The 14388-nt window shown below is 41.0% G+C and overlaps 1 protein-coding gene across 4 annotated transcripts in view; it reads right to left on the reverse strand.

The window, feature by feature from the left end:
• grm5b (glutamate receptor, metabotropic 5b) overlaps positions 1 to 14388 on the reverse strand; it is a 109914-nt gene that overhangs the window by 2429 nt on the left and 93097 nt on the right. For all 4 annotated transcript variants that reach the window (XM_034098039.2, XM_034098038.2, XM_034098037.2 and 1 more), the window contains 6 exons: positions 9277 to 9394; positions 8374 to 8560; positions 3992 to 4150; positions 3351 to 3476; positions 2576 to 2758; positions 1633 to 1799 (listed from right to left, as the gene is read on the reverse strand). In XM_034098039.2, coding sequence (XP_033953930.1) covers positions 1633 to 1799; positions 2576 to 2758; positions 3351 to 3476; positions 3992 to 4150; positions 8374 to 8560; positions 9277 to 9394 — 940 coding nt within the window. The remainder of the gene's footprint in view (positions 1 to 1632; positions 1800 to 2575; positions 2759 to 3350; positions 3477 to 3991; positions 4151 to 8373; positions 8561 to 9276; positions 9395 to 14388) is intronic.

Consider the following 14388-nt stretch of genomic DNA (forward strand, 5'->3'; position numbering starts at 1 on the left):
TTTTAGTAGTAACCTGTTAGTTTGCGTCACTTATTCAAAAACTACTACAGCAAAAATAAACATAGCAGAAACATTGCATTAATTGTGCCTGCTTTACATTAATTCTTATTTATTATCCCTCATTTAATACAAACATATTTAAATGAAGCCCTGACTCATCACAGAAAATCAGTTAGACTTCCTTTGCATGTAATTTCATTGCAATTAATTTTCCCATTCTATTTTTTCCCGACAGTTTGTTCTTCATTTGTCTTTGTCAGCTTCCCTCTTCCTGTCTCTGTTCTACCTACTACATCTTACCATTTTCTCCACTTCACATCAGTCACAGCACTCTCCCCTGCCTCCCCCACTTTCCTTTCTCTCATCCCTTTGTCAGGTTAATTAGTGTGATTAATCTTTAGTGGAACTTCTGATTAAACCTCACACCACGGTGGCTGGTGTTGAAAAGAGCCTAAGTCACCCTGGGGAGACACACACATATATAGACTCTGTATCACGCACGCACACACACAAACATCCATATGCTGCACATGCCGACCTGCGCCTACACATACATCGTGCTGTGATATACTCGCTAAAAGAGTCTCGGACAGAACGCTTTGGAGCCAAAGCCTGACATGCCACAAACAGAAACACATGTTGCACATACTAAAGGAGCGCCTGATTGATCCTATCTTACATATATTGCAGCCATTTGAATGCCTGTTGAATGTAAACCATGCACTCTTCAACAGTTCAAACATTTGGATGAGCCATCAGTCGAATATTTCATCTTCTTATATCTTTTTGAAGTACTTCTTCCATTTCCCCCTGTTTCGCTGGTTTCATGTCTGTCTGCATCTGTTCAGACTACACAATGACAGCATCTCAAAGGCAACAGCTTCCAGCCCTGCACCGAGGAGAGAGGCAGCCCTGCCAATTACCACCACCCACAGGGGAAGATAGGACCAAAAGAGATGGGAGAGGGGAAGAGAGGAATAAAAAGGAGCCAGGATGGAAGAACTCCTGACATTTCTCATAACAGCGTGATTGAAATCTTGCTTGCCAAGCGGGGTGAACTCGAGTAACACGCTGACAATCGAAAATGTGTTCTTGTCTTTTTCCTCCCTTTTCATCCTGGGCAAGTGGCTGTGCGTCACTCCTTTTGTGTCCATTGATCGGTTCCCTGTCACTGTAGATGGCTTGCGGATGGCCTTCAGCTGGGTGTATGTTATTATGTCCCACATTTTAGCCGTATTCTTTGAGCCATTTCTTCATCTTCTCTGATTATACCATCAATTCTGATTTTTATTTTCTCTCCCCATCCTCACCATTTTTCTCCTCACCCTCCCTTCCTTAGCACACCTCTCTCTTGCTTTGCCATGTCTCTATTAGGCAATTGTCTACAGTTCATGTAAGGGTCACAGGAACAGTCAAGCATACTCTGGGGAGTTCAGAGAATCAATCTCCCAGAGAGCTAGAGCACAACACACTAACACACGCACTATAAGTAGTCTGAAGAGTGGGGCTATTACAGAAATGGTACCTTGGACTGTAACTACGCAGTAACCTGGCATTAACCTGCCGAATGAGGCCCTTGTGTACACAAAATCACTACCACACAAAAACAAAGACACACACACACAGACGTACCTGAGATTCTCTGCAGTAGAGCCCTTACGTTTCCACAGATTAACCATACTCGAAGAACGGCTGGCGGCTGAGGAAGATTTGCCGTCGCCCACGTGCATGCGCACCACTGTGCTCGTGGTAAAGGCACTGCGCACGTTACGCTCTGGTTTGGCTAGAATGATGTACACCTGTTGTGAAATAAAACATTATTTCATTATCCTTATAAAGCAAAATGTTTCTAAAAAGAGACCACTGAATTCAATAATGTAAAGAAAGAGCAAATACCTACATCAAGCCATCTGTTTTTGGTAGTAATTTGTTTTTTTGAGAGTCAAGTCATAAACTCTGTGATGGCTTACCTTGTTTATGTACAGCTCTTATAAAAAGACAATCCTCAAAAGAAGCTGCAGCTAATTGTTCATAATGATTGTTATTCTGCTGTTGTTTTAGCACCAACGTTGCCCTTGAAGCATCAAGAGGATTACCCGCTATTGGGATAAACATGATAATATTCTAAATGAACCCCTTTCACTTCAGTGCGGTTGGTGAAAATATAATTTAAAGTTTCTTACTCAATTATTTAAAAACTGATATTGAACAGTCATTTTCAATAACTTGGTGTGTACTGTGAGTGTTGCCCGTACATTCCCACTCTAAGGACAGAGTGTACTGTGTGCACATTATGAAAACTTTCGGCAGGATGAATCTCAAATTCAATGTATACAGTTAAAAAACAAATTATTTCTTGGCTATAGTTGCTATAAATACCATCATTAAATATACATTGTGTACTGATGTAGAATAATAACCAGTGTGTTTAAAGTTTGGACAGCTAACCGTCAGACAAACTGTATATTCTGAGGCTTAGTTTAGGAAGACTGATGAAATACATAGACTTGTAGAGACATATCAGTAAATGAGTGTATATGTATGTAGAAACTGTGTTTTATAGCTATAGCCTTACCTTGGGTACGAACATGCAGCACAGCGCCACAGTGGCACTGAGGCTGACACTGAAGCACATGGTGATAATTTTGTAGTTAGAGCCAAAGTAGATGGGTACGAAGGCCAGCCATATAATACAGGTGGTGTACATGGTAAAGGCTATGTACTTAGCCTCGTTGAAATTAGCTGGGACGTTGCGGGTCTGGGAGAGAGGGACAGAGTCAGAGAGAAAGTTACATTTTTAAACATTGTTGAATCATTTGGGGATTATGCCTTCAATAAGGGAAAAATGAAACCAAAAAAGACACTGTTAGGGTTGATTAAAGGCCTTTACATTATAAGAAAACACACTGCTAGTGCTAACCAGGTACCTTTGCTAACAAAAATAAATCTGCACCAACTATACCTATACTATTTTCTCTCTCTGTGGCTGTGTTCACAAACGTGATTAAATTGTCTGCTTGGCATGCTATGTGTTTCAGCTTCTGTCTCTGTTTGCCATTCTGCCCTCACACTCTGCAGAAAATGGATTGCTGTAGGCAACATATAATCAAACATTGACGTCATGAAGTGTTCAATTTACTGCTGTGGAAAGCGGTAGAGTGCCAAACACAAACAACGGTTCAATTATTGCTTTCACAATCTGTCTGCACGACTTCTCTCATGTGAAGCAGCTTGAGGTAGTATGCAGGTTTCTACAAATAATAACATTTGCTTCAAACAACATTTTAAAACATGCTTTCTGACACTTTTGCAACTTCAATTTAGATAGTTAAAAACATTTCAGCAGGTACCTTGAAGGCATAGAAGGTGCAGCTGAGGATGAGCAGGCCATTGTATCCCAGCGGGGCAACCACGCCCAGGTTATTGGTGTTGCAAATGAGGTTAACCTGGCGGATGCTGGGGTGGTCATGGATCACCTATTAGATATTAGAGGGGGGAAACAAGGCGGTGATTAACCGAGCTTTTACTACAATCACCATTTATTTGTTTACCACAAAACAGTTTGCAAATGTGTGTAAACATCTTCATTAAAATAAATGGTGGAAGAAATTAGCAAACTAACATTTCCATTTATTACACTGCCAACTTGAGATGTTCTGCATTTTAAGTCTATGAGCAGGAAAATAATTACAAAATTGCAGGATTGTTTGATTGCTTTAGATAAGAACAACACTATTATCTGGGATTCTCACATACCTGTTGATTTGCTAACTTAACTACTCATGTAATAGCCTCTAACAAAATAGTGATGAAATGGAAAGAAACTCGTGGAGAATTAAGGCCTCATTATGAGGAAACTTCTTAAAGTAATAGTGGATCTACTTTATGTTTCCATCACTCTCATTTGTCTGTAAACCTGTTTTGATGGCTTTCAACAAGGCACTCTTGTACTTATAATAAAGAAACAGACAGTGGCATACAGACAGCTCACCTTTGGTGGCTCCATGAGGAAGAGAGCCACGATGATGCCCAGCTGCAACAGTATGAGGAGGAAGGCAATGATGAGCTGAGCGCAGGCGGACATGAAGCGAGGTTTCTTTGTACAGATCTTCTTCTTGCTGCCTGCCAGAATCCGAGCGATGCGATTTGTCTAGGGTCAGAATGCAAACACCATTAGAACCCTTTGATGAAATATGCAATGAACACACTGTATCCATGTTAGGGCAAACTGCTCTCTGTATTCTTACACTGCTGCCATTGGCCTTGTGTAGACACACCAGTCCATGCCCACCCAGTTTACTCATGGGCCCACCCTGAGAAAGCTTTGGTGTCATTTATAAAAAAAAAATAATAATACATTTATTCACCCATTGAGAATATCCAATAATTCAAAGTGAAATTCAAGTGAACAAATATCGAGTTTAATTAATGTTGTATGTTTTTTGTCCTCTGAATCAAACTAATTTACGGTAAAAACGGATTGTTTACCAAAAACAAAAACAACGCACGTGCCTTGTTTGCTACCGTCGACAGACTAACTAACCCCCCAGTGTCAGTAGCCTCTGAATGTCTATCCACCAGGGCGTGCAATGATTTTGCCTCCTTCTTCACTGACAAAATTCAGAAAATCAGACAAGCAGTCAGTGCCTCTGCATCAGGTACAGCAAATGTGTTGTCTCTGTGTCCACTTAACATCAAGTCAAACACCATGACACAATTCCATCAGATTAATGATAAAAACCTAGAGGACATTATACAACTTCTGAAATCCTCCTCCTGCTGCCTTGATATTATTCCAACAGGATTTTTCAAAGATGTTTTGCCTTGCATGGCCTCAGATCTACTTCATATAGTAAACAAATCTCTTCACTCAGGTATTTTTCCACAGGCCCTGAAAACTGCAGTCATTAAACCGCTCTTAAAAAAGAATAATCTAGATGCTTCAGTAATGAACAATTACAGGCCCATATCAAACCTGCCATTTCTAGGTAAAATCATTGAAAAAGTTGTTTTTCAACAGTTGAGTAATTTAAATGACTGTTTTGATGTGTTCCATTCAGGCTTTCGTCCAAACCACAGCACTGAGACTGCTCTTGTAAAGGTCTTTAATGACATCCACTTAAACACAGACAGTGGCAGAACCTCAGTGTTAGTATTATTAGATCTCAGTGCTGCGTTTGACACTGTTGACCACAGCAAATTACTAGACCGACATGTGGGGTACCTCAAGGCTCCATCTTGGGGCCTCTTCTCTTTAACGTCTACATGCTACCACTGGCTCAGATAATGAAAAACAACAAAATAAGTTACCATAGCTATGCGGATGACACACAAATTTACGTAACAATTTCACCAGGAGACTATGCTCCAATTCAAACACTGAGTAAGTGCATTGAACAAATCAATGACTGGATGTGTCAGAACTTTCTCCAATTAAACAAAGATAAAACTGAGGTAATGGTTTTTGGAGCCAAGGCAGAACGTATAAAAGTTAGCGCTGAGCTTCAGCCTGCAATGTTCAAAACAACAGATAACGCCAGAAATCTAGGTGTACTCTGACCTGAGTTTCAACAGTCACATTAAAATCAGCCTACTATCACCTAAAGAACATATCTAGGATTAAAAGACTAATGTCACAGCAGGATTTGGAAAAACTTGTCCATGCTTTTATCTTCAGTAGACTGGACTACTGCAATGGTGTCTTCACAGGTCTCACTAAAAAATCTATTAGAAAGCTGCAGCTGATTCAGAACGCCGCTGCTCGAGTCCTCACTAACACTAAGAAAGTGGATCACATCACTCCTGTTCTGAAGCCTTTACACTGGCTTCCTGTGTGTCAACGAATAGATTTCAAAATACTGCTGCTGGTTTATAAAGCACTGAATGGTTTAGGCCCAAATTACATTTCTGATTTCAGATCTCTCAGGTCTTCAGGGACTGGTCAGCTTTCTGTCCCCAGAGTCAGAACTAAACATGGTAAAGCAGCATTCAGTTATTATGCTCCAAATATCTGGAACAAACTCCCAGAAACCTGCAGGTCCGCTGCAACTCTTACTACTTTTAAATCCAGGCTGAAGACTTTTCTTTTTGTTGCTGCTTTTAATTGAACTATTCATATCTTAGACTGCACTTTAACTTTTATCCATGTATTTTTTCTTTTTATGTTTATTTTATTAGCTTTTATTTTTAATGACTGATTTTAAATGCCATTTTCTTAATGTCTTTCATTTTTTGTAAAGCACTTTGAATTGCCTTGTGTTGAAAAGTGCTATATAAATAAACTTGCCTTGCCTTGCCTTGTTGGTTCCGGCCCGCGCCATAATAACGTGAGAGAGGCAGAGAGCTGCCTGCAAAATAAATGATGGCTCAAAGTTCACTAATGATAACTTTTTTTAAAAGCCAGACTCCAAGAAGATCCCCCACTGCCCTCACCTAGCAGCGATCTATACGATAATTTTCTGATAACGATGAAATAGCCCCGCCTCCCTCTCCCCACGCCTCCCTCTCCCCACGCCTCCCTCTCCCCACGTCTCCCTCTCCCCACCTCTCCTGCTGCTGGGCTGTCAGAAGAAAGAAAATGTTAACGGAAACTCTGCCGCACGGTTCCCTCGTCCCTTGGAAGAGGCGGAGAGGTGGGTGTTTTTCATCTGCTGGTGGACAGTCCGGAGAGATATACACAGGGTTGGATTGTAACGGAATACATGTAACGGCGTTACGTAATCAGAATACAAAAATCAAGTGTATTCAGCTGGCGTTACATTTGAAAAACGAGTAATCTGATTACAGTTACTTTCGTAAACCTGAAGTGAATACATTTTGGAATACTTATTGGAATTATTGGTGGAAAAGTTTCCTCACAAAATGTAATATTCATTGCCGGCAGAACTGTGTGCACACTGCACAGCGCTGCAGCATGTCTGTGAGCGAGAGAGAGCTGCAGCGTGTCTGTTAGGCCCCGCCCCCGCCCCCGCACGCAAATGAGAGAGAGATCTCTTTTAAAATATATTGAAAGTTAGAAACGGAGATGGTTAGATAAAATGTGCAAGATAACGTTTATGTAGCATTTCTTTATTGTCGTAAATGATGACATTTATAACGGGATAAAATCAAAGTGAATGGCCTGCTGCTGCTGAATGCATGGGGCAAGTGACTGGGAAAAAGTTATTAGATCGTTTCAGATAATAATAATAATGATAATTCATTCTATTTAGGGGCGCCTTTCAAAGCACCCAAGGACACCTTACAATTTATAACATATTCTAAGGAAAGGTTTTAAGACAGTAGAAAGAATGCAGTCCGGGTGATGTTTTTTATGTATGGTGCAGATGAGAGAGCTGTCCAGAATGACACCAAGATGTTGTGTTTGAGTTCTTGATAAGCCATTAAAACAGTAAAATACGTGTCTCCTGTTCACCAAAACATACCCATCTGTTATGGAAAAATAAAGTATTCCAAAAGTATTCTAAAAGTAATCTGCCACCGGTACCGGCGGGGATTGTTGTTAGCTTCTAATGCGCAGAAGAAAAATCTGGCCCACCCTATTTTTTACAGGCCCACCCTAAAGTACATTTCTGCCTACGCTACTGAGACACACAGGTGAGAAACATTATAAATATTGCACACAGGAGTCAAAATATAAAGCATACACTCAAGGTAAGCTCTTATTGGAACGCCATTGCAGTCACCTGCTATTTTTTAATCCTAACTCCCTGTTCCCAAAACTCTTTCTCCCTAAAGGACAGTGGCAGAATGAACCTGTGCCCTGCATCTGATTTAATGCGGCACATCAACCCCACCATCAAAGGAATGACAATATGTCATATCAGGGGACTATGGCCCCTATTTCTCTCTGATTAGGTCCACTGTCTCTAACATATCAAGCTGTTACCCATTGAAGATTGATGACAGAAGCATGTTATCATCATCCAATCTACTTTATACTAACCAGGTGTATGGCTGGGGACCCAAGGACGCGCTGTGTTGAATTTGGAGCAATTTGTCATCATCGTCATCATCATCATCATCATCATCATCATCATCATCATCATCATCATCATCATCATCATCATCAACAGCAGCCCTTTCACAAGGCCACTCATTGACTGCTGTTCGCTTTTGCTGTTTCATTCTGGATATACTAACATTACAACCAAACACCTCCCTGGACTCAAAAAGCAACGAGCGGTTCTCAACAACGCTGCAAACAGCACTTCAGGCGGCCAAGCTATCATCTTGTTCAAAATTGCCACCTCACCAGTGAATCTAATGACAGGGGTACTCCAAGACCTTAGAGGTAATTCCTTTAGCCCTTCAACTGCTTCACCCTAAATCTTGTACTCATTTCACAAATCCATAAGTCAATCTTTGCAGTACCTTGGTCACGAGTGCAGAGTAGCTCATGGCAGGTGACAGGCCTATTCCCAGCCGTTGGAGGTAGCAGTGGACTACATGGGGTTTGGTAATGAGGCTGAAGGTACACAGGTACCCCATGCAGATCCCTGCCAGTATGATGTAGCACAGCTCCCGACTGGAAGATTTCACTACTGGGGTGTCCCGGAACCTGAACACATTCAAAACAAACAAATACGCGCAGAAACGTCAGTCAGGAGATGCGGAAAAACACTATTCATACAATCATTTAAACACAGCAAAACAACACAGCAAGAAAATGGTAAGACAAGAACGTGCAAAACTGTAACAGTGAAAAAATCACTAGATATATATATTTTTTTTCTCTCAGTATGCTCAACACAATTATCATACATTATATGCAGCAGAGAGGATTCATGTTAGCTGAAGCAAAAACAAATATGATACAGAAAACGGCCACGTACAGAGCCATGGTCAGTGGGAATTCAATGCCGGTGCATATTACTCAAGGGAATACTACAGATCGGTTCAAACTTTTGTAAAAACAACATCTTGATTTCAGAAATTATAATTGAACTGTGTGTGTTTATGTTGAAATTATTATATTGTTTTGTGTTTGTGGCTAGATGACGATCAAAAGGATGATCATTTTTGTTTTCACTTGACTGTACTTGACTGTTATTTACATGAGATGAGTTGTTTTGTTTGTTTAGGTGTTTATATGGATTGCGTGTCACGGTGTGTTTTACTGTATGTGTGTGGACCCCATGAAGAAAGATTCAGCTAGTGCTAATAGCTATCAAAGCGCAAAGAGTGAATGTAAAGTGTGTATTTGTGTTGAGTATAGCGCTGTTTTCATTGTTCCACTCACTTCATATTTTCTATGAGAGATGACAGATATATTACCTGATGAAGACTGCAGTGACAAAGAATGTGAACATGAGCCCGAGGCAGGCGAAGACCACAGCAGCTATCGGTTCAGGGTCTCCCCACCGCAGGTACTCCACTGGGATGGGGTCACAGCCTGGGGATAGAAGAACGGGGGAGATGCAGTTAACACAAAATTCATTAAAGACTTTTTTTGATTTCATTGAATCGTTTATTTGAAGAGGGACAATGCACATTGATGAACATTTAAAACAAATAATGCTTTAAAAACGTAAACATGCCGGATTTTAGCTTTGAGCTAATTTCCATCCGTAGTCCTTCACATACAACATTTAAGAAGATGACATTTATATACATAGCAAATATAAATACATGATATGCAGAAAGAGCATGAGCAGCATATACAAGCATTAACCACACGGCAGTACAATGTAGCAGCTGATGTTGGTAAAGCCCAGCTAGCAGATCTTGATCTTTAGGTATGATTGCCATTATTTCCTAACTCTTAATTCGTTTAACTTTCATTATCCTTTTATATTTAGTTGTTATTATTTTGGAAGGAATCCGCTATTGGAACACAAATATATTATTCAGCATGTTGATCATAATAAACCTTTGCTCTCTAATTGAAGGTTTCACTTTTAACCCTTACCCTATTTCACATCATCATTTGACCTTACAACACACCTCAGTTGTCCACACTTTCTTTCCTATCCCTCACTCTGTGTCTATTTCTCCCTTCTTCTCATTCCCTTGTCATTGTCTACATTTCCTGTCGTTCTTTTTTTTGGTAATGGATTATTCATCATTCTGTCCCTCTCTTTCCTCCACCCATTATCTCCCTTATCTCCCTTGATCCTCATCCCTCTCTTCTTCCTCCCTAATTCTCTCCCTCCCTCCTAGGCAAGGAGATAAAAGCGTCATTAATTATAGGGACAGTTCTAATTATGAACCATATTAATTCTTGCCCAAATTATCTGGCTGGTTGGTCTAGACATTATGTAGCAGCAGAGACGCACGTAGACTTTCTCTAAGTCTTCTGTCCATGTACATCTTCACTTGTTTCCTCTCCGCCTTACTGTCTCTCTTTGTCCCTCTCACAGACAAATACACATGCAGGCATGTACACACACCTGTTTGTACAATACTGCACATCTCAGAGAGAGTTAAAGAGGCACTAAACAAGACTTAAGTAATTTAATGAGATTGTTTTTAACACGGTCAATAATGTTTATCAAATCAGTGAAGTGGTTAGGTCTTGGGACATAAACAACAGCCCTAATGGCTAGGGAGCCAAGGGGATGGAGACAAACAGACAGAAATTAATTCAACCACCCTGCAGAGGATGTGGCTCACTTGCAGGCTTTTAATACTGAAAAGCCATTTAAGACCGGATGAAATCTATGTAATCTAAAACAGTGTGTGCAAAACAGAATAATCCATACTACAATTTCCATCTGTGACAGCGCAGTTGGTATTGTTAGGGAAATAATTATCTCAGACTCCTAGATGTGACATACAGGACCAACCTTGACGTCTATTTATGTCCTTTAAGGAGACAGGCTACTTCAGCCAATAATGTTATTGTTCCCATTCTGTGACCGGTCAATACTAGGTCACAGATGGTCTTTGTTGTGGGTGCACTGGGACACTTCCTTCTTTGTTGTTTGTGGACTCCAGGGTATGACATATTCGAGGCCATAAGTGGCGGACGCAGGTAACTCAGTGTGCCCAAACTGTCTAAAGCTATCTTATCAAAACATGTTGATTACTCTCTTTTGAAACCAGTTAAATGGGCTAGCAAGAGAGAGGCGCTCCAGAATTGACGTGGCAACCACCCGTGCAGTCTCACCGTGACTGCTGTGATTTGTGATGTGAATCCTCCGGCCGTAACTCCAAATAAACCTCCAGTGTTTGACATCAAAGCTCCTGCTCTACCGTGTCTCCTTTCTGAGTCGGTGACTTCCACTACAGGTATTGTATTTACTTTTTTGAGTCTGTGTGGGTCATCATTGCGAATAACTAGTTTGATACCAGATATTTTCTTTGTTGTTATTTATTATTTTTTTGTCTGTGGTCAGATTTGGGTCACAAACGTGAAAAATGCAGTCGTAAATCTTGACAGTCTAATATTGAAAAATCAAGACAAAGTAATGAAGGAAGTAGGGGTGTAAAAGGGGCATTGTGGCTGAAGTGATCCCATTGCAATATAGTATCAAATAAAGACATACAGAACATAAACCATACGTAATCACAAGAAAATCACAGGTCTGAATCCCTTTTTATTTAAGGAATTACTTGTATGTAAATGCTACTATTCAACATTATGTTTCAGTGCTTTGTTACTACTTTAATATAAACCATATTTAAGAGACAAGGGCTACACTCTGTCCAGCCTAACAATGAGCTGTGAGGACCACCCATCCGTGAAAATGTAAAGGAGGAAACTTGCTGAGAATTTAGCTCCGATTAATCCTGCCCACATAAATCTTGATGTTAGGGCCGAAAATCCCAGAACAGTGTTTTCCTCAAGGGTTTTCTCAGAGCAGTCGAAAAGCATCGGCTCGTGGATTTTAATACTTAATTAGTTCACGAACCTTCAGGAAATCCTGTTGTGTTTGACCCTAAGCCAAACCGGTGCATTACAAAAGGGAGGGAGACTGTTTGGAGAATTCAGTCAATACAAAGTTTTGAGGCAAACTCCTCTCAGACTCAAACTGTGGAACTTTACCGATCAGTGAAGAGGCTCAAATCCCAAAGCTAATCCTCCTTTTTCTGCTCCTTTCAAACTCCCTGGCTGCTGCTTCTGTCAGAGCCTCCATTCATCTCCCTCTCTCTCTTTTAGATTCACTTTGTTCTTCTTTTTATGTTCCTAAGTCACTTTTCTCTCCCTCTTTTTTTCTTGTGTTTGCTCTATTGCTGTCGCCAAAACTCTCCATTGCTTTCTATGGTTTTCACAAACACTGCACATCTGTCCCTGCCAGCTGAGCTCTCTCTCTCTCCCTCCCTCTCTCTCTCCCTCTCTCTCTCCCCCTCCCGCCTGAGGGAGAGAGATCAAAATGTATGCTGGAGGAACAGGGCAAGCAGTTTGTTTACACCTGATTATTACTGTTCCATATAGCCCCACTGGGGGACAAGCAGCACTTATTGTTAATGAAATGAGCCGCACACACAACGTAATAAACTGTTAACCCCTCACTGTCAATTTTCTCACCGGTTGGCTGTCTGTTTTAGTTTAAGGATGCTTCTCTTTCTGGCAGTGAAGCTCAATCTGAATTTTCAGCAGGGCTCGATTCATGTGTTAATCATGGAGCATGGTGATCAGATAGCAAGCGGTATAATGAGCAGCTGAAAGCATAACAAGGCAATATTCAAACGCTTCGTACGCAATGGAGGGGACATTTATTTTCATGGCAACTGAAGAGCATGTGCAGTGAAAGCTGCTCTTGATGCAGAATAATTAAAACATTCGACCACGTTGGTAACAAATTAAAGGGATGAGGAAGAGGGACTAGAGGGGAAGGGATAAGAGAGGAAAGAGCTTTTGTAACTGGTGCAGAACTTACTGTACAATATGCAGTGATAAGGGAAAACACCACTTTATCATCTAATTCTACTTAGCACACACACACACACACACACACACACACACACACACACACACACACACACACACACACACACACACACACACACACACACACACACACACACACACACACACACACACACACACACACACACACACACACACACACACACCATGTATACATCACTTCAGGGGACATTACATTGACTTACATGCATTTCCTGGAGACTTATCCTAACCTTAACCATAACCAACACATGCCTAACCCTTACGGCCTGTCTACACTACAGGCATCAATTTTTTTTTAAGCTGGGCGTGTCTGAGGCTTGGCGATTTCTCGCGCCCAAGGCGACCAACAACCAATCAGGTATCTCCCGCCCGCCCCCGGCATACAAAGCAATAGCAATGTTAAAACGAAGTAAATTGGATATAAAATCCCCAAACAGGCGAAAACCTACAAGTTTCACCCACTGTCTCTGCCACCTCCCTCCATGCCTGGTTCCTCCGATTTGTATCCCGGTAAATAGTTCTGGTCGTAAAGAACCGGGTGATTTGCTACCGTAATTTCTCGTTTGGAATATGAGGAAATGAACTGCGGTCTGGCTCTCCCAGCTTACACGTGGTTTGATTGGCGGTTTGAAAAAACCTTTGTATCTCTTTAAATATTACTCAGATTGTGGACAGTCCTACTCGCCCTAACATTAAGTCCCCTAATAAATCCTCCCTAATTGATCTCATTTTAACTAATGTTCCCCATAAATATTCATCTGTGGGAGTATTTGCAAATGATCTGAGTGATCACTGTGTTGTAGACACAATTAGGGACACTAAGGTCCAAAAGGTTAAACCTCGCATTATCATTAAGAGAGACATAACACATTTTGTGGAGCAGGGTTTTGTGCATGATCTGTTTGATTGGGGTAAAATCGATCTGTGTGCTGATGTGGAAACCACATAGTCTTATTTTTATCTTGGTTTTATGGAGATCATTGATAGACATGCACCCCTGCATAAATTTAGAGTTAAGGGACGAGACAATCCTTGATTTTCTGCTGAACTGTCCAGTCTCCTTCATGAGAGAAACAAGGCCTGGGCAAAGGCTAGGCAATCAGGCTCAGAGGTAGAATGGCTGCATTTTAGGCAGCTAAGGAATAGCTTCACTTCAAATGTCAAAAGTGCAAAGTCGAAGTACTATTTGTCAGTTACCACAGAAAACCTAAATAATCCTAGGACATTTTGGAAAGCCATAAAATCGATATCCACCGGTGAGATCCGTAATGAGCTACCTCCGTGCCTTACCACAGCATCTGGCTCTATATCGGACAGGGCCACTATGCTAAATTGCTTTAATGAGCATTGTGTGTCCTGCGGTTCTATGTTTGATTCTCTTTCTAACTCTGCTTCTGTGAACACCCTAATCCGTGACTCTGAACAATGCGGTCTGGAAAACCCTTTTAGTTTTACTCCTTTTACTGTCAATGTTGTTCATGAAGCATTATCTAAGCTAGATCCTAAGAAACCGGCCGGCCCGGACAATGTAG

The sequence above is a fragment of the Pseudochaenichthys georgianus genome, chromosome 13 (genome assembly GCF_902827115.2).
Source record: "Pseudochaenichthys georgianus chromosome 13, fPseGeo1.2, whole genome shotgun sequence".
In the NCBI taxonomy this organism is placed as follows: domain Eukaryota; kingdom Metazoa; phylum Chordata; class Actinopteri; order Perciformes; family Channichthyidae; genus Pseudochaenichthys; species Pseudochaenichthys georgianus.